The sequence below is a fragment of the Pagrus major genome, chromosome 22 (assembly GCF_040436345.1).
Source record: "Pagrus major chromosome 22, Pma_NU_1.0".
NCBI lineage: Eukaryota > Metazoa > Chordata > Actinopteri > Spariformes > Sparidae > Pagrus > Pagrus major.
Genome location: NC_133236.1, coordinates 29605047 through 29624964, shown reverse-complemented (window position 1 = coordinate 29624964; position 19918 = coordinate 29605047). Strand labels below are relative to the sequence as shown.

Genomic DNA, 19918 nt, shown 5'->3' with positions numbered 1-19918 from the left:
ATGAAGCTCCAAACACCTGAACCCAACAGGATGCAGGTTCAACACTGTCAAACACACAAAGTGAAACAGAGCTCTCATTAATATTAATGACAACGTGCTGCTGCTTCAATAAAGACATAGTGATGTCACCTCTTAAACTCTGCAGCTCCACCAGAGGCTCCATCTGTACAAACTCATGTTGTGCAGCCAAATAAAAACCCACAGAAACTGATGGAACATTTGATTCTGCTATTTAAAGCTCCTGTTATTAAGATAGTTGAATTCTGAGTCTCGTTCCCAACTCGTCAAATACTGACGCTTTGGGATTGTAGGTCGGGTCGGCCGCCTCCCAAAGCGTCAACAGTATGTGTGAGATAATTGTGTCGCACTTATAATTCATCAGCAGTGTAATATTTTCATTGTTATTAAAGTTTGTCTTCAGAGTTTCACACATTCAACACGTGCAGTGTGTTGAATCAGAGATTACATCACACTCATGTGTCTTTTGTCCAACGTGACTTCAACATCATCCAACCTCCTTTTTTCAAAGATTCAACACTTTCTTTTCAGAGATTTAAATCTCTGCGGGGGGCCACACCTTTCTGATGTCAGATTAGGGGGTCTGTGTCCAACAACTTCTGTCACTTTACAAAAGTGACAAACAAACATTAACACCTTCCTCACTCTGTGATTGGTGAGCTGAGTGCAGGTGAGATAGAGCCCAGGTTTGAACTTCTCTCTCAGCTCTTTTTCATTTGTTACACAACTATTTCTGTCACTTTGAAATATGAGTGAAACACTACCAGTGTCTTCCAGGAGAGAGCATGTGAGAAGTTACCTCCATATTTAACCCATTGTTGAGCCTCCAGCAGCTCTTGGCTCCACCTTTGGCTGTCTGAAACAGCTATGAACACGTTTAGCTTCACTGATGCACTGATCCCATGCTAAAAGGTGGAGCTAACACACTGCAGACCACTGATTGGTCAGTGGGAACGGCCAGAGTCGTCTCGTCCTCCACGCTCTGAAGTAACATTTCACTTTCTACCTGTTCAGCAGTCTTCTGTCTCGCTGCCTGCAGCCTTTCTCAAGTAAAGCTAGTTTCATGTTGTGATAAACAACCACACGTGTGCTGTGTGTGCAGAGTGTGTGGTGGAGCAAGAGAGAGAGAGCAAAAAATGTAAATTAATAACATTTTATAGAAACACGGAAACACATGAAGTGACCTCAGAGTCTCCAGTCGACAGTTTGGACTCTCCAGTCCAGCAGAGAGAAGCTTCACTCCTGAATCCTGCAGCTCGTTGAGACTCAGGTCCAGTTCTGTCAGATGGGAGGGGTTGGACTTCAGAGCTGAGGCCAGAGAAGCACAGCTGATCTCTGACAAACTGCAGCTCCACAATCTGAATAAAGAATAAATGATGAAACTTCACAATTTAAATGTTCAGTCAGTATAAACGTCACAAAGCTTCATTAAAATGTTGTAAAAAGACAAAATAGAGATTATTGAACTTTTCATTGTAGTATGTATTTTTCTCATCACTTTAAAATACATTTTAAAAAACATGATTTGTAATCTAAGATGAAAATCAATAGTTGAGGATGTTCAGAGTGAATTATTCATGTTGTTATATGAAGGGTTTAAATGTGCAGCTCAACACTGCTCTGCCACAGTCAATGGACTAAACCACAGAAGAAGAAAACAGACTTCAGCATTAAGATACTCAGTGTGGATCAGTATAATATCAGCTGATGTCTGCAGTTTAGTGTCAACACAACTTTCACATCATATTAATCTGAGCACGGAAGTAAAAAATGGTGTCTGACCTCAGAGTCTCCAGTCGACAGTTTGGACTCTCCAGTCCAGCAGAGAGAAGCTTCACTCCTGAATCCTGCAGCTGGTTTCCACTCAGCTCCAGCTCTCTCAGATGGGAGGGGTTGGACTTCAGAGCTGAGGCCAGAGAAGCACAGCTGATCTCTGACAAACTGCAGCCCCACAATCTGAATAAAGAATAAATGATGTCAGTTTAAAAGACTTTAATGTTCCTGCTTGAAATCATTCAGTGTTTAATAATCTGTTCAGAGCTGAAGAAGGTTCAGAATGTAGATGTTTAGAAAATGAAGCTCCAAACACCTGAACCCAACAGGATGCAGGTTCAACACTGTCAAACACACAAAGTGAAACAGAGCTCTCATTAATATTAATGACAACGTGCTGCTGCTTCAATAAAGACGTAGTGATGTCACCTCTTAAACTCTGCAGCTCCACCAGAGGCTCCATCTATACAAACTCATGTTGTGCAGCCAAATAAAAACCCACAGAAACTGATGTAACATTTGATTCTGCTATTTAAAGCTCCTGTTATTAAGATAGTTGAATTCTGAGTCTCGTTCCCAACTCGTCAAATACTGACGCTTTGGGATTGTAGGTCGGGTCGGCCGCCTCCCAAAGCGTCAACAGTATGTGTGAGATAATTGTGTCACACTTATAATTCATCAGCAGTGTAATATTTTCATTGTTATTAAAGTTTGTCTTCAGAGTTTCACACATTCAACACGTGCAGTGTGTTGAATCAGAGATTACATCACACTCATGTGTCTTTTGTCCAACGTGACTTCAACATCATCCAACCTCCTTTTTTCAGAGATTCAACACTTTCTTTTCAGAGGTTTAAATCTCTGCGGGGGGCCACACCTTTCTGATGTCAGATTAGGGGGTCTGTGTCCAACTATTTCTGTCACTTTACAAAAGTGACAAACAAACATTAACACCTTCCTCACTCTGTGATTGGTGAGCTGAGTGCAGGTGAGACAGAGCCCAGGTTTCAACTTCTCTCTCAGCTCTTTTTTCATTTGTTACACAACTATTTCTGTCACTTTGAAATATGAACTGAGTGAAACACTACCAATGTCTTCCAGGAGAGAACATGTGAGAAGTTCCCTCCATATTTAAACCATTGTTGAGCCTCCAGCAGCTCTTGGCTCCACCTTTGGCTGTCTGAAACAGCTATGAACACGTTTAGCTTCACTGATGCACTGATCCCACGCTAAAAGGTGGAGCTAACACACTGCAGACCACTGATTGGTCAGTGGGAACAGCCAGAGTCGTCTCGTCCTCCACGCTCTGAAGTAACATTTCACTTTCTACCTGTTCAGCAGTCTTCTGTCTCGCTGCCTGCAGCCTTTCTCAAGTAAAGCTAGTTTCATGTTGTGATAAACAACCACACGTGTGCTGTGTGTGCAGAGTGTGTGGTCGAGCAAGAGAGAGAGAGAGAGAGAGAGCAAAACATGTAAATTAATAACATTTTACAGAAACACAGAAACACATGAACTGACCTCAGAGTCTCCAGTCGACAGTTTGGACTCTCCAGTCCAGCAGAGAGAAGCTTCACTCCTGAATCCTGCAGCTTGTTGTTACTCAGCTCCAGCTGTCTCAGATGGGAGGGGTTGGACTTCAGAGCTGAGGCCAGAGAAGCACAGCTGATCTCTGACAAACTGCAGCTCCTCAATCTGAATAAAGAATAAATGATGTCAGTTTAAAAGACTTTAATGTTCCTGCTTGAAATCATTCAGTGTTTAATAATCTGTTCAGAGCTGAAGAAGGTTCAGGATGTAGACGTTTAGAAAATGAAGCTCCAAACACCTGAACCCAACAGGATGCAGGTTCAACACTGTCAAACACACAAAGTGAAACAGAGCTCTCATTAATATTAATGACAACGTGCTGCTGCTTCAATAAAGACGTAGTGATGTCACCTCTTAAACTCTGCAGCTCCACCAGAGGCTCCATCTGTACAAACTCATGTTGTGCAGCCAAATAAAAACCCACAGAAACTGATGGAACATTTGATTCTACTATTTAAAGCTCCTGTTATTAAGATAGTTGAATTCTGAGTCTCGTTCCCAACTCGTCAAGTACTGACGCTTTGGGATTGTAGGTCGGGTCGGCCGCCTCCCAAAGCGTCAACAGTATGTGTGAGATAATTGTGTCACACTTATAATTCATCAGCAGTGTAATATTTTCATTGTTATTAAAGTTTGTCTTCAGAGTTTCACACATTCAACACGTGCAGTGTGTTGAATCAGAGATTACATCACACTCATGTGTCTTTTGTCCAACGTGACTTCAACATCATCCAACCTCCTTTTTTCAGAGATTCAACACTTTCTTTTCAGAGGTTTAAATCTCTGCGGGGGGCCACACCTTTCTGATGTCAGATTAGGGGGTCTGTGTCCAACTATTTCTGTCACTTTACAAAAGTGACAAACAAACATTAACACCTTCCTCACTCTGTGATTGGTGAGCTGAGTGCAGGTGAGATAGAGCCCAGGTTTCAACTTCTCTCTCAGCTCTTTTTTCATTTGTTACACAACTATTTCTGTCACTTTGAAATATGAACTGAGTGAAACACTACCAATGTCTTCCAGAAGAGAGCATGTGAGAAGTTACCTCCATATTTAACCCATTGTTGAGCCTCCAGCAGCTCTTGGCTCCACCTTTGGCTGTCTGAAACAGCTATGAACACGTTTAGCTTCACTGATGCACTGATCCCATGCTAAAAGGTGGAGCTAACACACTGCAGACCACTGATTGGTCAGTGGGAACAGCCAGAGTCGTCTCGTCCTCCACGCTCTGAAGTAACATTTCACTTTCTACCTTTCAGCAGTCTTCTGTCTCGCTGCCTGCAGCCTTTCTCAAGTAAAGCTAGTTTCATGTTGAGATAAACAACCACACGTGTGCTGTGTGTGCAGAGTGTGTGGTCGAGCAAGAGAGAGAGAGAGAGAGAGCAAAACATGTAAATTAATAACATTTTACAGAAACACAGAAACACATGAACTGACCTCAGAGTCTCCAGTCGACAGTTTGGACTCTCCAGTCCAGCAGAGAGAAGCTTCACTCCTGAATCCTGCAGCTCGTTGTGACTCAGGTCCAGCTCTCTCAGATGGGAGGGGTTGGACTTCAGAGCTGAGGCCAGAGAAGCACAGCTGATCTCTGACAAACTGCATCTCAACAATCTGAATAAAGAATAAATGATGTCAGTTTAAAAGACTTTAATGTTCCTGCTTGAAATCATTCAGTGTTTAATAATCTGTTCAGAGCTGAAGAAGGTTCAGGATGTAGACGTTTAGAAAATGAAGCTCCAAACACCTGAACCCAACAGGATGCAGGTTCAACACTGTCAAACACACAAAGTGAAACAGAGCTCTCATTAATATTAATGACAACGTGCTGCTGCTTCAATAAAGACGTAGTGATGTCACCTCTTAAACTCTGCAGCTCCACCAGAAGCTCCATCTGTACAAACTCATGTTGTGCAGCCAAATAAAAACCCACAGAAACTGATGTAACATTTGATTCTGCTATTTAAAGCTCCTGTTATTAAGATAGTTGAATTCTGAGTCTCGTTCCCAACTCGTCAAATACTGACGCTTTGGGATTGTAGGTCGGGTCGGCCGCCTCCGAAAGCGTCAACAGTATGTGTGAGATAATTGTGTCACACTTATAATTCATCAGCAGTGTAATATTTTCATGTTATTAAAGTTTGTCTTCAGAGTTTCACACATTCAACACGTGCAGTGTGTTGAATCAGAGATTACATCACACTCATGTGTCTTTTGTCCAACGTGACTTCAACATCATCCAACCTCCTTTTTTCAAAGATTCAACACTTTCTTTTCAGAGGTTTAAATCTCTGCGGGGGGCCACACCTTTCTGATGTCAGATTAGGGGGTCTGTGTCCAACTATTTCTGTCACTTTACAAAAGTGACAAACAAACATTAACACCTTCCTCACTCTGTGATTGGTGAGCTGAGTGCAGGTGAGATAGAGCCCAGGTTTCAACTTCTCTCTCAGCTCTTTTTTCATTTGTTACACAACTATTTCTGTCACTTTGAAATATGAACTGAGTGAAACACTACCAATGTCTTCCAGAAGAGAGCATGTGAGAAGTTACCTCCATATTTAAACCATTGTTGAGCCTCCAGCAGCTCTTGGCTCCACCTTTGGCTGTCTGAAACAGCTATGAACACGTTTAGCTTCACTGATGCACTGATCCCACGCTAAAAGGTGGAGCTAACACACTGCAGACCACTGATTGGTCAGTGGGAACGGCCAGAGTCGTCTCGTCCTCCACGCTCTGAAGTAACATTTCACTTTCTACCTGTTCAGCAGTCTTCTGTCTCGCTGCCTGCAGCCTTTCTCAAGTAAAGCTAGTTTCATGTTGTGATAAACAACCACACGTGTGCTGTGTGTGCAGAGTGTGTGGTCGAGCAAGAGAGAGAGAGAGAGAGAGAGCAAAACATGTAAATTAATAACATTTGACAGAAACACAGAAACACATGAACTGACCTCAGAGTCTCCAGTCGACAGTTTGGACTCTCCAGTCCAGCAGAGAGAAGCTTCACTCCTGAATCCTGCAGCTTGTTGTCACTCAGCTCCAGCTCTCTCAGATGGGAGGGGTTGGACTTCAGAGCTGAGGCCAGAGAAGCACAGCTGATCTCTGACAAACTGCATCTCAACAATCTGAATAAAGAATAAATGATGTCAGTTTAAAAGACTTTAATGTTCCTGCTTGAAATCATTCAGTGTTTAATAATCTGTTCAGAGCTGAAGAAGGTTCAGGATGTAGACGTTTAGAAAATGAAGCTCCAAACACCTGAACCCAACAGGATGCAGGTTCAACACTGTCAAACACACAAAGTGAAACAGAGCTCTCATTAATATTAATGACAACGTGCTGCTGCTTCAATAAAGACGTAGTGATGTCACCTCTTAAACTCTGCAGCTCCACCAGAGGCTCCATCTGTACAAACTCATGTTGTGCAGCCAAATAAAAACCCACAGAAACTGATGGAACATTTGATTCTGCTATTTAAAGCTCCTGTTATTAAGATAGTTGAATTCTGAGTCTCGTTCCCAACTCGTCAAATACTGATGCTTTGGGATTGTAGGTCGGGTCGGCACAATCCCAAAGTGTCAGTATTTGACGGGTTGGGAACGAGACTCAAAAATCAACTCTCTTACTGTCGCCCTGGGTCATTTAATTTACCCCTAAATATTTAAATTCCAAGTTTTCTTGGATATTAAGAGGTTCAGGTAAGTTTTGTTCTGAATAAATGTGTTTTGATGTTATTAACATGGTTCCTTTAATATGAACTTTATCCTGCCACTTTAAGCAGGTTGTTTGCAGTGTACCTGGCTAACGTGTGGCATAAACACAGTACAACCTATGTTGTTTAACTTTATTGTATGTGATTGGTTGTGTATGAGTCATGACACTTTTCCTGTCTGGTGATTGGCTGTGGGGCGGAAGCTAACAGAGCAGTGAACTGTGTGAAAAAAGAAACGGAGAGAAGTCGGCGGCAGCAGCAGTGAAGAGAAGCAGAACAGAGACTTCTTTGTGTTCTGGTTGCCAGCTTGTGTGTGTGTGTGTGTGTGTGTGTGTGTGTGTGTGTGTGTGTGTGTGTGTGTGTGTGTGTGTGTGTGTGGGCCCACAACATAATGAAGTACCACTGAAAGGTTCTATAAGAGTTCTTTTGGTGTGTTTAATACTAATGAAGGTCTTTGGTGCTGAAGTTCATCAGCAGTGATCAATAGCAGAGCAAGGTTAAAAGAACATTTCTGTGTTTGAACAAAAGTAAATTGACAGTGAATAGTAACAAAACCAGGTTAAAGGAACATTGCACTGAATTCATTGGTTTGACTTGTTTACATTTCATTCTGAACAAGCTCAGTAGAAAACCACATGTTGGGTTCACTGTGATTTACTGTGGATGGTTACATTTATTTTTATGGCTGTTATAATTTTTATTTTTCTGTTAATAATTTTAAGTTAATTTATTGGGACATAGTTTTCATGTGATTCATTTTAAGTGCACTTAACTACAGTAAGAACACATTAAGAAGGTACGTAATAATCCTTTAATATTGAAATAAAAAGAGACTGTTATCCAATGAAGAGCACATAAACACATGAGAGGAGGTGTCTTCTGTCCAACGCGACTCAAACATCATCCAACCTCCTTTTTTCAAAGATTCAACACTTTCTTTTCAGAGCTTTAAATCTCTGTGTATCTGTGTATCTGTGTATCTGTGTATCTGTGTATGCTGTACGTCAGGCAGTAATATACAACAATGTAGTGTCACCTGTCACTGTGTGTGTGTGTGTGTGTGCGCGTGCGTGTGTGTGTGCGTGATATAAATATATAATCTGGTGTCAAACTTTAAACTGAGTTGTTGTGATTTGAGCTCAGACAAACCCAGAAAACAAGTGAACTGAAGGAAATTTAAAACTTCTGTTCTGATTTAAATGTTATAGATCTACACAGAAACACATGAACTGACCTCAGAACCTCCAGTCGACAGTTTGGACTCTCCAGTCCAGCACAGAGAAGCTTCACTCCTGAATCCTGCAGCTTGTTGTCACTCAGGTCCAGTTCTCTCAGATGGGAGGGGTTGGACTTCAGAGCTGAGGCCACGACTTCACAGTGACTCTCTGAGAGTCCACAGCCAATAAATCTGTGATTACAGATAAAAGAACATTAAAACAATAAAATGAGACTTTATTGTGAAAACAGATTCATACATGTTGCATCACAAAGCACAGGGGGTCAGTTGGTCGGCCTGAGCTGGTCAGTCATTGATCACAAGGTTTGTAGTTTGAAACTTGAGCTCCTTCTGCCCACGAGGCCCCAGACTTTCCCTGCCTGAGGAGATCAGAGGGGCTGAATCGCTGCCCCGTTTTATATCAGCCCCCAAAACACACCTGAATAAAGCTGCTTTTAACCCTGATGTGGATGTTTTTGTCTTCATGTTTGATTTTGGTTTGTTTGATTCATTCTGTGCTCTTTATATTTATATTTGTAGTTGTCGGGTAAAACTTGCTTTTTCTTGTGACTCTTTCGTTGTGTTGCTGTTTAATGTGTGTACAGCACTTTGTCACTGCTTTTAAAAGTCGTATATCAAGAAAATAAATCAATAAATGAACCTCCTGAGTGTCCTCGAGCAACATGAACCAAACTGATGTTCAGGACAAAGTGTCCAAATGACTGTAATGTAAACGTGTCAGATTTGAGCTGATTTATATTCATGAAGCTTCATGTAAATTCACTGTAGGTTGTTTAACTGCACTCGTATGTGTTTACCTCAGTTATGTGTTTGTGTGGATTTTGTTCTTTGATGCATTTTATTCTGTCGCTCCGTCTGCTTTTCACCTCCCATTAAATTAATTCAGCGTCTTCTCCTGCATCAATAGTATAATTAGTGCTAAAGATTGAGTTATTATCATTTGATGGGTGATCATTTGTCTCAGGTGGAGTTCACCTGGCTGAAGGAAATGTTTTGGAAAGTAGACGACTACATGTCATTTCATCTCTGAGCTTGGTGATGATCATTGATTCAATCAGCAGGTTTCATACTTGTTGAGGAAAACATGTATCGTGTTGAGGTTTTATATAACGCATGTGTGTAAAGTGTTTGTCTTTAATACTGAAGGCTTCAGCTTTACCAGGATTTTTAATGTTCATCACATCTGGACTTACCGAGCCTTTCTGCAGTTCCTCACAGCTGGAATCAGTCTCTGTTGTCCTGCCTGTGATGTGTTGTATTTCTCTGAGTCCAACTCATCCAGAACCTCCTCTGACATCTGCAGCATGTAGGCCAGAGCTGAGCAGTGGATCTCAGAGAGTCTCTTCTCTGATCTGTTCTCCGACTTCAGGAACTCTTGGATCTCCTGATGGACTGAGTGGTCGTTCATCTCCGTCAGACAGTGGAAGATGTTGATGCTTCTGTCAGGAGAGATCTTATAACTGTTCATCTCCTTCAGGTTGTTGATGGCTCTCTGGATGATTTCTGGACTGTTGTCTGTCCGACCCAGCAGACCTGCTAAGAGTCTCTGGTTGGACTTCAGAGAGAGGCCATGAAGGAAGCGAACAAACAGGTCCAGGTGACCATTCTTACTTTTGAGGGACTTCTCCATGGTGCTCTTCAGGAACTCATCCAGGGAAAAGGGTCTCCATCCTCCCAGGAAGTCCTTCAGTACCTCTGTGTTCCTGTTGGTGTAACAGTGGAACATGTAGACTGCAGCCAGAAACTCCTGAACGCTCAGATGAACAAAGCAGTAGACTGTTTTCTGGAAGATCACACTCTCTTTTCTGAAGATCTCTGTACAAACTCCTGAGTACACCGAGGCCTCTGTGACATTAAGACCACACCGCTCCAGGTCTTCTTGGTAGAACATGATGTTTCCTTCCTCCAGATGTTCAAACGCCAGCCTCCCCAGCTTCAGAAGAACTTCCCTGTCAGCCTCCGTTAGCTCCTGTGGACTCGTCTCATGACCCTCATTGTACTTCTGCTTCTTCCTCTTTGTCTGAACCAGCAGGAAGTGTGAGTACATGTCAGTCAGGGTCTTGGGCAGCTCTCCTCTCTGGTCTGTAGTCAACATGTGCTCCAGAACTGTAGCAGTGATCCAGCAGAAGACTGGGATCAGACACATGATGTGGAGGCTCCTGGAGGTCTTGATGTGTGAGATGACTCTGCTGGACAGATCTTCATCACTGAACCTCCTCCTGAAGTACTCCTCCTTCTGGGCGTCAGTGAAGCCTCGTACTTCTGTTACCCTGTCGACACGTGAAGGAGGGATCTGATTGGCTGCTGCAGGTCTGGAAGTTATCCAGACGAGAGCCGAGGGAAGCAGCTTCCCCTCGATGAGGTTTGTCAGCAGCACGCTGACTGATGACTCCTGTGTGACATCAGACACGACCTCATGGTTCTTGAAATCCAGTGAAAGTCTGCTTTCATCCAGGCCGTCAAAGATGAACAGAAGTTTACAGGCAGCGAGCTTCTCTGCTGTCACCTTCTGTAATGTTGGATGGAAAACATGGAGCAGCCTGAGAAGACTGTACTGCTCATCTCTGATCAGGTTCAGCTCCCTGAACGAGAGCAGAACCACCAGACTGACATCTTGGTTTTCGGAGCCCTCAGCCCAGTCCAGAGTGAACTTCAGCACTGAGAAGGTTTTTCCAACACCAGCGACACCATTGGTCAGAACGACTCTGATGTGTCTCCGTTGGTCAGGTGAGGCTTTAAAGATGTCGCAGCACCTGATTGGAGTTTCTCTGAAGGTCTCCTTCTTGGAAACTGTCTCCAGCTGCCTCACCTCATGTTGGGTATCAACCTCTTCACTCTGTCCCTCTGTGATGTAGAGCTCAGTGTAGATCTTGTTAAGGAGGGTTCCACTTCCTGTTTCATCACTTCCTTCAGTCACACGTTCACATCTCCTCCTCAGACTGATCTTATGTTCATGGAAAACCTCCTGCAGACCAACATTCACTGAAAAAAGAGAAAAAAGTGGGAGACAAAAAATACAATGTGACAATCAGCAGTCAATGGTCTTTTCATTACAAATTAAAAACCACCAGCATAAGAACATGTTTGTTGTTTTCTTTGTCTTTCTCTCCACCTTAACGTCGTGGAGAGGTTTGTGTGTCCCTGTGATCCTCGGAGCTCTGTTGTCGGGGGCATTAGCCCCTGGCAGGGTCTCGCAAAGCTAATTAGCCCCAGAGAAGGAGCCAGACTGACAGTGATTCAAAGAGCCTTTATGAATCAGCCACAAAGGTGCTGCAGCACCTGAACCAGGAAAGAGACATCAGGGCACCTTTCTGGAGCTCAACCTGGGAGTGGAGGTCGCTGGTGAATATCTGGTGTCTGGCCTTTGACTACATGGAGACGCCACCCTGTGGGCTGACTACCAGCAGGGACGGGCATTGGGGTCGGGTGTGCGCCAGTCTCATGCAAAAGAAGGCAGGTGTGCTGATTCCTGGCATCTCAGACTGGTCCTCAGGACAGGGAGTGTCTCCTCATGGGGGAAGGAACAGGGGCTGGTGCTGGAGGTGGAGCAGTACCAACTAGATTTAGTTGGGCTCACCTCTATGCACAGCACTGTTTCTTGAACTCAACTCCTTTGCTTGAGGGACAACATCTCAGGTTGGCCCCTGTAAATGACCACCACCTGCACCTGAGCCCGTCCACTACACTCTGCTGCTGCTGACTGCTTGTTATTCCCTCACTACAAGGGAGGACCAGCTACTGCTCAACTAGATCCAGACTGTCTGATGTCCTGGATCCACAATAGTGACACAAACTCCCCAGTGACATCAGAACAGAAGAAACTCGACACAACTTCAGACTGAAACTCTCCTGTTAGACTGAAAACTCTCCTGTTCAGACTGAAACTCTCCTGTTCAGACTGAAACTCTCCTGTTCAGACTGAAAACTCTCCTGTTCAGACTGAAACTCTCCTGTTCAGACTGAAAATTCTCCTGTTCAGACTGAAAACTCTCCCGTTCAGACTGAAACTCTCCTGTTCAGACTGAAAACTCTCCTGTTCAGACTGAAACTCTCCTGTTCAGACGGCACCTTGGTCCATAAAAACAATCTCTCTCTTGATCTCTTATTGCTTCTAGTTGTAGCTCTTGAACCATTTTAACATAATTGATGAATGTGATCTACTCATGTTGTATCCACATGGTTCAGTCAGTTATTTTCAGTCTCTTTGGATAAAAACATCAGCTAAATGAACGTATTGTAATGAAGCAGGTTACATTTTAAGCTGTTTAATGTGCTGACACTGAGCAGCTAATTAGCATCTGCTGCAGCCTGAAAATAGATGTTAGCAGTGCACTTTTCCTCACTGGATGTTTGTTCGGTGGCTTGTTCAACAAGTGGATCTGCAGGACGAGGTGTGTGTTTGTAAGTTACAGGAGGAGGAGATGTTAGCAGGAAAGCTAATGTGGACTGTTGTTTAAAGTGCTGTTTTGTCTCAAGCTGCTGTCTGACACTTCTCCATCTCCATCTCTGCATACAGAGAACAAGCAGCTCTCTGATTGGTTAATGTGAGACATAACAAACGTATTAAAACAACAAGTAGTGTGTTCAGACATGAAGACACCAGCAGACAGATATATAGTCTCACTTTGTACAGTGCTGGTCAGACTGGCTGTCTGCAGTCCAGCTCCTGTTCTGGATCTTTTCCCACACTGGGGACAGGAGGAGAGTCCTGGTGAAGCAGACTGGTCCCAGTATGATGTGATGCACTGTCTGCAGAACCAGTGTCCACAGCTGGCAGAGACTGGATCCTTCAGGACGTCCTGACAGGAAACACAGCAGGACGGCTGCTCCTCCACAGAAACAAGCCTCCTCTTCTTCTCTCTGTGAAGACATTTCTTTACAACTAAAACCATTTGTTGATTGTTTCTAAAAATCTCAAGATTTGGTCGACACTGTTGAGAAGCTCAGATCAGCTGACAGAGGACAGTCAAACTGTCTTTACTTTTCTGATGAATTCAGCTTCAGTCTGGAATAAAGATGGTTATTTGTGTTATTTCAACTCTTCTGTTTAGTCAGTTTGAACCCGGAGTTAAAAGTGTTCTCAATGACTGTGGTCGACCACGATGACGTGACTTTAACTATGAGATGACTTTTAACTATGACGTGACTTTTAACAACAGCATTCGTAATGGTTTAACAAGAGGACAATCTCCCCTCGCTCTCCCCTCCTGTACTTCTACCTGCTCTGCACAGAAAAGAGAGAGAGACGTTCTCCAGAAATACCGTCAGCAGTTTGTGGCTGTTAAACCCAGATTAAGATCATCTCAGTTTGAAACAGTATCTGCAGGAATAGTTCTTTAAGAGAACATTTTGTCTTCATCCTCAAAGCATCATCTTCATCAGGTCAGTTTACAGTAAGAACAGTCTCTTACTCTGAGTCTGATGGTCCAGGTTCATTACTGAAGTCTGGAGGAGGATCGTTGGACTGGTCACTCTTCATAGACAGACAGCTGGATCCTGGAGACTCTGCTCTCTGTCTGTTGGACTGAACTCTGCAAACACCAACATGTTTGTATTGATATCACATGAATCTTTGAGAAAAAGTCTAATTACAAATTCATAGAGGGAGCAAACTCCTCCTGTCCATAAATATGAAGTTTAACAATTTCTATTTGTCCTCTTTGATTAGATTACAGCTTTTTACGTGACTGACAGCACTAAGAGGACGATGGGACAATGATCTCTCTGTCATGAGCCCCAAAAGGTTTGTTAAAGTGAGTTAGCAAATACATTGTTGTTGAAATATACAAACACAACATGAACAAAACACGTTAGTGAGAGAGGGAGCAGAAAAAAGTCACATAAATGAGTTAGTATCAGGTGTCTTACTCTGAGTCTGATGGTCCAGGTTCATTACTGAAGTTTAGAGGATAATTTTTGGACTGGTCACTCTTCATAGACAGACAGCTGGATCCTGGAGACTCTGCTCTCTGTCTGTTGGACTGAACTCTGCAAACACCAACATGTTTGTATTGATATCACATGAATCTTTGAGAAATTCTCTGATGACAAAGTCATTTAAGAAGCTCTAAACACACAAACTACTGCTACTGTTGATGAAAAGGAGCTTTCAAAGTCTCTATTTGTTCTCTTAGATCAGATTACAGCTTTTTAGGAGACTGACAGCTGCCACAGATAGTAAGAGGAACATGAGCCGTGAAAAGTCTGTTAGATTTAGGTAGAAAATACATTTTACATGAATTTTGAATATAAAAATACAAAAGCAACAAAACAAAGCAGGGCAGTGAGAGAGGGAACAGAAAAAAGTCACATAAATGAGTCAGTATCAGGTGTCTTACTTTGAGTCTGATGGTCCAGGTTCATTACTGAAGGCTGGAGGATGATGTTTGGACCGGTCACTCTTCATAGACAGACAGCTGGATACTGGAGACTCTGCTCTGTCCTCCTCCTCCTTCACACAAACACTCATCTTCTGCTCTGAAGTCAGTCTGAGAGGTGAAACAGTAGCTGTGAGCTCAGGACACAAGAATCAGGAAACAAGTTTGTTCAAGAGTCGCACAAGACCGAGAGAGCAGGAAGTAACACACACTCTCTCTCCCCTTCACACACACATTATACAGTATAATAAAAGCAGCCAGAAGTCCACCTGGTCACTTTTCTTCACACCTGTGCTTGTTTTCTTGGGTTACTGGAGGTTTAAAGAGGATTATTCAGCCAATCAGGACTTTGTGTCCACAGATGAATCAAACTGTTGAGTTCACTCCAACATTTCTTTCCTCCACAGTCCACAGGGAGAAAACTGACTCACAGTAAGTAAAGTCACAGGAAATAATCACAGTGTGTTGTTAACACTCACCCTGCCTCAGACTCCAGCGGCTCTCCTTCTGCTCTGCATCTTAAAATGGAGTCTGACTGAATACTTTCACTTCTAGGCTTCCTCCCTGTTCTCACGTACCTGTCATTTGCTCCTCCCCTCTCCTTAAAAGGAAGTCAGGTGAGTTTATCTGTGTGTGTGTGTGTGTGTGTGCTTGTGTGTGTGTGTGTGTGTGTGATGACGTCCTTGGCTCCTCCCTGTTCTCATGTTCTTCTTCTGATTTTATGACTTTAAAGGTGCATACCGCCACCTATTGTCCCGGAGTATGTAGCCTGGAGATGATGAAAACTGAGCCTTTCAGGTTTCTTAGCAGATGTTTTACAGAAGTCCACTGCTCTTCTGTTGCCTCAGAAAAATTCTGCGACAGTTTGCTGACAACAAACCTCAGCTGGGGTCTTGTACATGTAGTTGGATAGATCAGGCTGCCAGCTGCCTCTCTGGACTTTCTGACGTCACTCATCTTTTCTGCATCATCAGTGTAGTTCAGTTTCTGTTCACAAGGTGTCGCTCTATGTTCACAGTTTTGCATGTTAAACCTTTCAAGTGCTTTTTCAACACATTTCTTTTGTGACATTGTTACACATCCATCACTCAGCTCAAAGTCGATGCCAAGAAAACGTCTCAGTTCTCCTCAGCCTTTCATTTTGAATCTTGCTGTGAGCGTCTCCTTCACAACTTTTAGTGCATCTCCATCACTGGCAGCAATGATTACATCATCAACCCATATTATTATGATCACCTTCTCATTCCCTGTTTCCCTTGTGTAAACACAATGATCAGCAGGGTTTTGTACTAAATGCTTCTCACTTAGATAATCATGTAGCGTCTTGTTCCAGTCTCTGCCGGACTGTTTCAGCCCATAAAGTGACTTCTCTAGCTATTGTAGTCCAGGCCACTTTGTGACTCTACCCTTCAGCCACACTGATAGACAACAGATTTACTAATGTAACAGACAACAATGCAATAAGTGGATTACTGATAAGTGATGTCAGTGAGCAGCTACCAGTGTTTACAGTGTGTGACAGTGACGACAAGAAGGAAAAGCAGGACATTAAACTGGAGCACAGACGAGTCAAAATAATAGTTGTACTAACTCTATAATAACGATTTTTTTTTTCTCCCCCCCCTTTGCGGCGCCCCCTGTGGATGACGGCGCCCTTAGCATTCGCCTATACAGCCTGGATTAGTTAATCTCCCGTGCTGGAGCTCTTGTTCTCCTCCCTGGGGCGGTCTGACAGGTGGCGTGTCTGGTAGTTAGTGGAACAAATGTCTGACTCACTCTACTTCTGATGAAGACTGAGGCATGTCTGTCATTAACTCAGCCCAGTACAAACATTTAAGTTATGTGTCCACAGTGGACACATAACTTAAATGTTTGTACTGGGCTGAGTTCAGTTAATGATGACCTGTTCAGTTAATGAATAAGTGGACAGTCCACTTATTAACTGAACAGGTCATACGTGTGGTTGACCTCTAGAATTATGGTTGACGCTGTTGAATATTAGTTCCTCCCTTAAAATGTTTTTGGATTTACCTTAAAGAAAAGAGGAACAAGACGAACCAGAATAAGAAAGAATAGTACAGCAGGTATCGTTATTTATGACAAAGCCGCCTGTTCTCAAGAAAGTAAAGAGTTTACAGCTTGTGTGTGACTCGTGTGCTTGATATCTTACTTGATATCTTAACTGAACAAAGCTATGTGTAAAAATTCCAGTCTGATTTAAGATTACATAACATGAGGGAGACAGATCGGTGCAGGACGATCTGAGGCCACGCTGAAGTGTGCTGCTTCTGACACAGCATACAACAGGTTCTGAAAAAAGCAGCTTGAGAAATGATTTGGGTCCTGACCCTGTTTACATTCATGAAAAAAGAGAGAAACGACTGTGTATCATGCAGTGACTGGATTTAAACACATACTGATTTGTTTATGGGAATCTGAAGAGATTAAATACATGGTCTCTATTTGAATTCAGATCCTGTGAACTCACATGCTGATTTTTATGTTCAACATGAAATGAGTCAGCAAAAATATAATCCTGATCAACACTATGAATAAAAATGGGATTAAAATGCTTCAGCAGCCTACAACGACCACCTGTCAGCCACCTGTGGATACTGAAGAGCAACTTCAATCTGTGTGCGCACAAACAAATCATCAGTCTCACGGCGCTCCACTTCACAAGTATCTGCACTTGTGCCAGAGATCAAGTCACTCAACTTGCCTGACGGGTGTTTTCCAGGAAGTTGAGTGATTGCCTTTCTCACATGTTTAACAATCGGACTATGTGTCTCGGGCGTGCAGTAAAATGATACATGCTTCCTGACGAGAGGCTTTTTTGGGAGCCAGAAGACAATGAGAGGTAAACAAACACAATTACAATTTTAAAATGCAACTGTTATAATGTGGTGGTGGTTTTAACATATTACAGAGAAAGCACAGGCATAGACAGTCTTCACTTGTTTAAAAGAACATTTAAAACACTGAAAGGATGAAAGCAAGTGGCAACTTACTGAAGGAAACAAAGGAGCGCAGTGATTTTTATATTTTCTTTATAAATACTGTACATGTAAGTCCTCTGATTGGATTTCTTGGGCACAGTTTACTTAAAAAATGAACTAAACAGCAGTTGCCTCTTGTCATTATATTGTGATGCTTAACGTCCTGGGAGCAGTTAATGCTAAATGCTAATAAACACCTGTTGTGTCATATAGGTGACAGTGTTAAGTCGCTTACCTTTTAAATGGAAAACCCAGTGTCATGTGTTACCTCGGCATGTGTATGTACCCGAGGCAAGTGACACAAAGACTGTCTTCAATACATAAAGCTGTTGAATTCATATCTGAAAATGTGCTTCTCAAATTTAACATTTGAATAAATGCACATTAATAGTGATTTAGAGTGGACAGTGTTAAAGTGTAAGTGTCTCATCAGGAACTGGAAACATGAGAAGTGTGTTGGAGTCAGATGTTATGTAAAAATGCAGGAACTCATTCCTGAGCCAGTTGACAGACACGGTATAAATTAGAAGCAGTCGTCGGCTTTAGCCTTGAAAAATGTAAAAAAGTGGCTTTAATTCATCTGGATTATTTACTCATTGACCACAGAGTCCCAAAAATCAATGCAAGTCATCTTTAGTAAGAGCATATACACAGCAGCGGTGCGAGGCGGCTCATAAAACACAGCGAGGTTCTTAAAAAGCTCAACAGGAAACACAGGAACAAAAATATGCAAGAGGTAAAAAGAGCACATTCACAACAACAGGAAGTTTAATGTGGTCAACGTAGAAATTATGTTCATTTACAACAGATCTCAAATAGTCATTTACATTTTCAAGCAGTGCAATGTGAACTAAAAATGATCCTGGGGCTTCACAAACAAAACCAGGAATACTGACAGGAAACAAATGATTTTACAGTTACACCGTTTGTGTGCATTTAAAAAGAAACAACAACGTATAAACTCTGATAAACAGGACTGATGATCGATACATTCAGAGCCGTGCTGCTTTTCCTCAACCTGCCGTCGCTGTCATGTTACGCAGAACCTTTTGCATCCTGATTGGACATTTTGACTTCTGACTGGTTCGACAGGAGGCGACATAGCAATGCTGATTTGCTCGTTAGCTCAAGTGTTGAAACAGGGTTAAAATTCAGGCTTGTAAATCGTAGCTTGTAGCTTGTAGCTTCAGCCTCGCACACACAGAGGAAATGTGTTTCCATTTTTCAGACTTTGTGAAAACTCACTGTTGAAAACATTCTGGTGTAAATTTGAATTACACAGCTAGTTTTGTAAAAGTAGTATAAACCCCTTTTGTTTCTCCAGAGGAAGCTGCATGTAATCTGATTAACTGCCTCCAGCAATTACACTCAGTGGCTAAGTTGCATTGTGGGAAATGTAGGCCACAGGATTTGAAAAGGAAGAAGAATACTTAGATTCAAAAAGGGATATCTCTGGTTCTGTCCATACTGAGTTAAACAGTGTTATAGGAGTGCAATCCTGGGTCAGTGGAATTCTTTTCAAAACCCCCTGCATACATTACCCACAATGCAATTTAGCCACTGAGTGACATAACTGGAGGCAATTTATCAGATTACATGCAGCTTCCTCTGGAGTCGCAAAAGGCTTTTCACTGCTTGTGTCACACATACAGTCGTTCTCCCTGAGACCTGTAAACAAACGCCAATGTGTAAAATTGGAGGAATTACCCTTTATGTTTTCTTTCAAAGTAATTCATCGATAGCAGTGTGGGTACTGCGGGCACTTGGACTGTTCCACCTGCATGAAATTCTCTCTTTTTTATATATTAAATATAGGCTAAAATGTCACACTGAATCCATAGTGACAATAAACTTTCTGTTTACCAACGGCCAAAACGTTGGGCTGTATCACACTTGACTAACAGCCATAGGTGCAACAGGTGTCGCATGTACAGAACAACCAAATCACAATTTGACCTGGGAGAGGGCAGGCCACACAAGATAATTAGCAGTAATTAACAGAGAGATCAGAGTGAAGAGGCATCACATTTTACAGAAATACAGATATAAGGAGATAGTGAAACAGAGGAGAGCGGAGGCCAGGGTATGACGATCCAAATGCATCGATATGTGAGGCAGCAGGAGAGGTAGATGGGCCCCGGGGCCTGTGGTCCATCAGAAGGGAGCCTGAATGAAAAGAGAGGAGGAGGAGGAGGAGGAGGAGGAAGCTATAGAGAGATCG

The 19918-nt window shown here is 42.7% G+C and overlaps 1 protein-coding gene across 1 annotated transcript; it reads right to left on the bottom strand.

Moving 5' to 3' along the window:
- Window positions 1–1650: 1650 nt before the first annotated feature.
- Window positions 1651–15059, bottom strand: LOC141017667 (protein NLRC3-like). The gene is made up of 7 exons (XM_073492393.1): window positions 14660–15059; window positions 14190–14309; window positions 12946–13181; window positions 9515–11303; window positions 8319–8492; window positions 3310–3483; window positions 1651–1974 (listed from the first exon to the last, which is right to left on the bottom strand). Exons 1-7 carry the CDS (start codon window positions 14788–14790, stop codon window positions 1755–1757), a joined length of 2844 nt encoding a protein of 947 aa, XP_073348494.1. The 5' UTR covers window positions 14791–15059; the 3' UTR covers window positions 1651–1754.
- Window positions 15060–19918: the final 4859 nt, after the last annotated feature.

Coding starts and splice junctions, on each gene's coding strand:
- LOC141017667 (XM_073492393.1), bottom strand. CDS start 14,790: ATGAGTGTTTGTGTGAAGGAGGAGGAGGACAGAGCAGAGTCTCCAGTA. Junction 14,310..14,659: donor CCTGGACCATCAGACTCAAA/GTAAGACACCTG, acceptor TGGTGTTTGCAG/AGTTCAGTCCAACAGACAGA. Junction 11,304..12,945: donor TCTGACCAGCACTGTACAAA/GTGAGACTATAT, acceptor CTCTTTTTTCAG/TGAATGTTGGTCTGCAGGAG.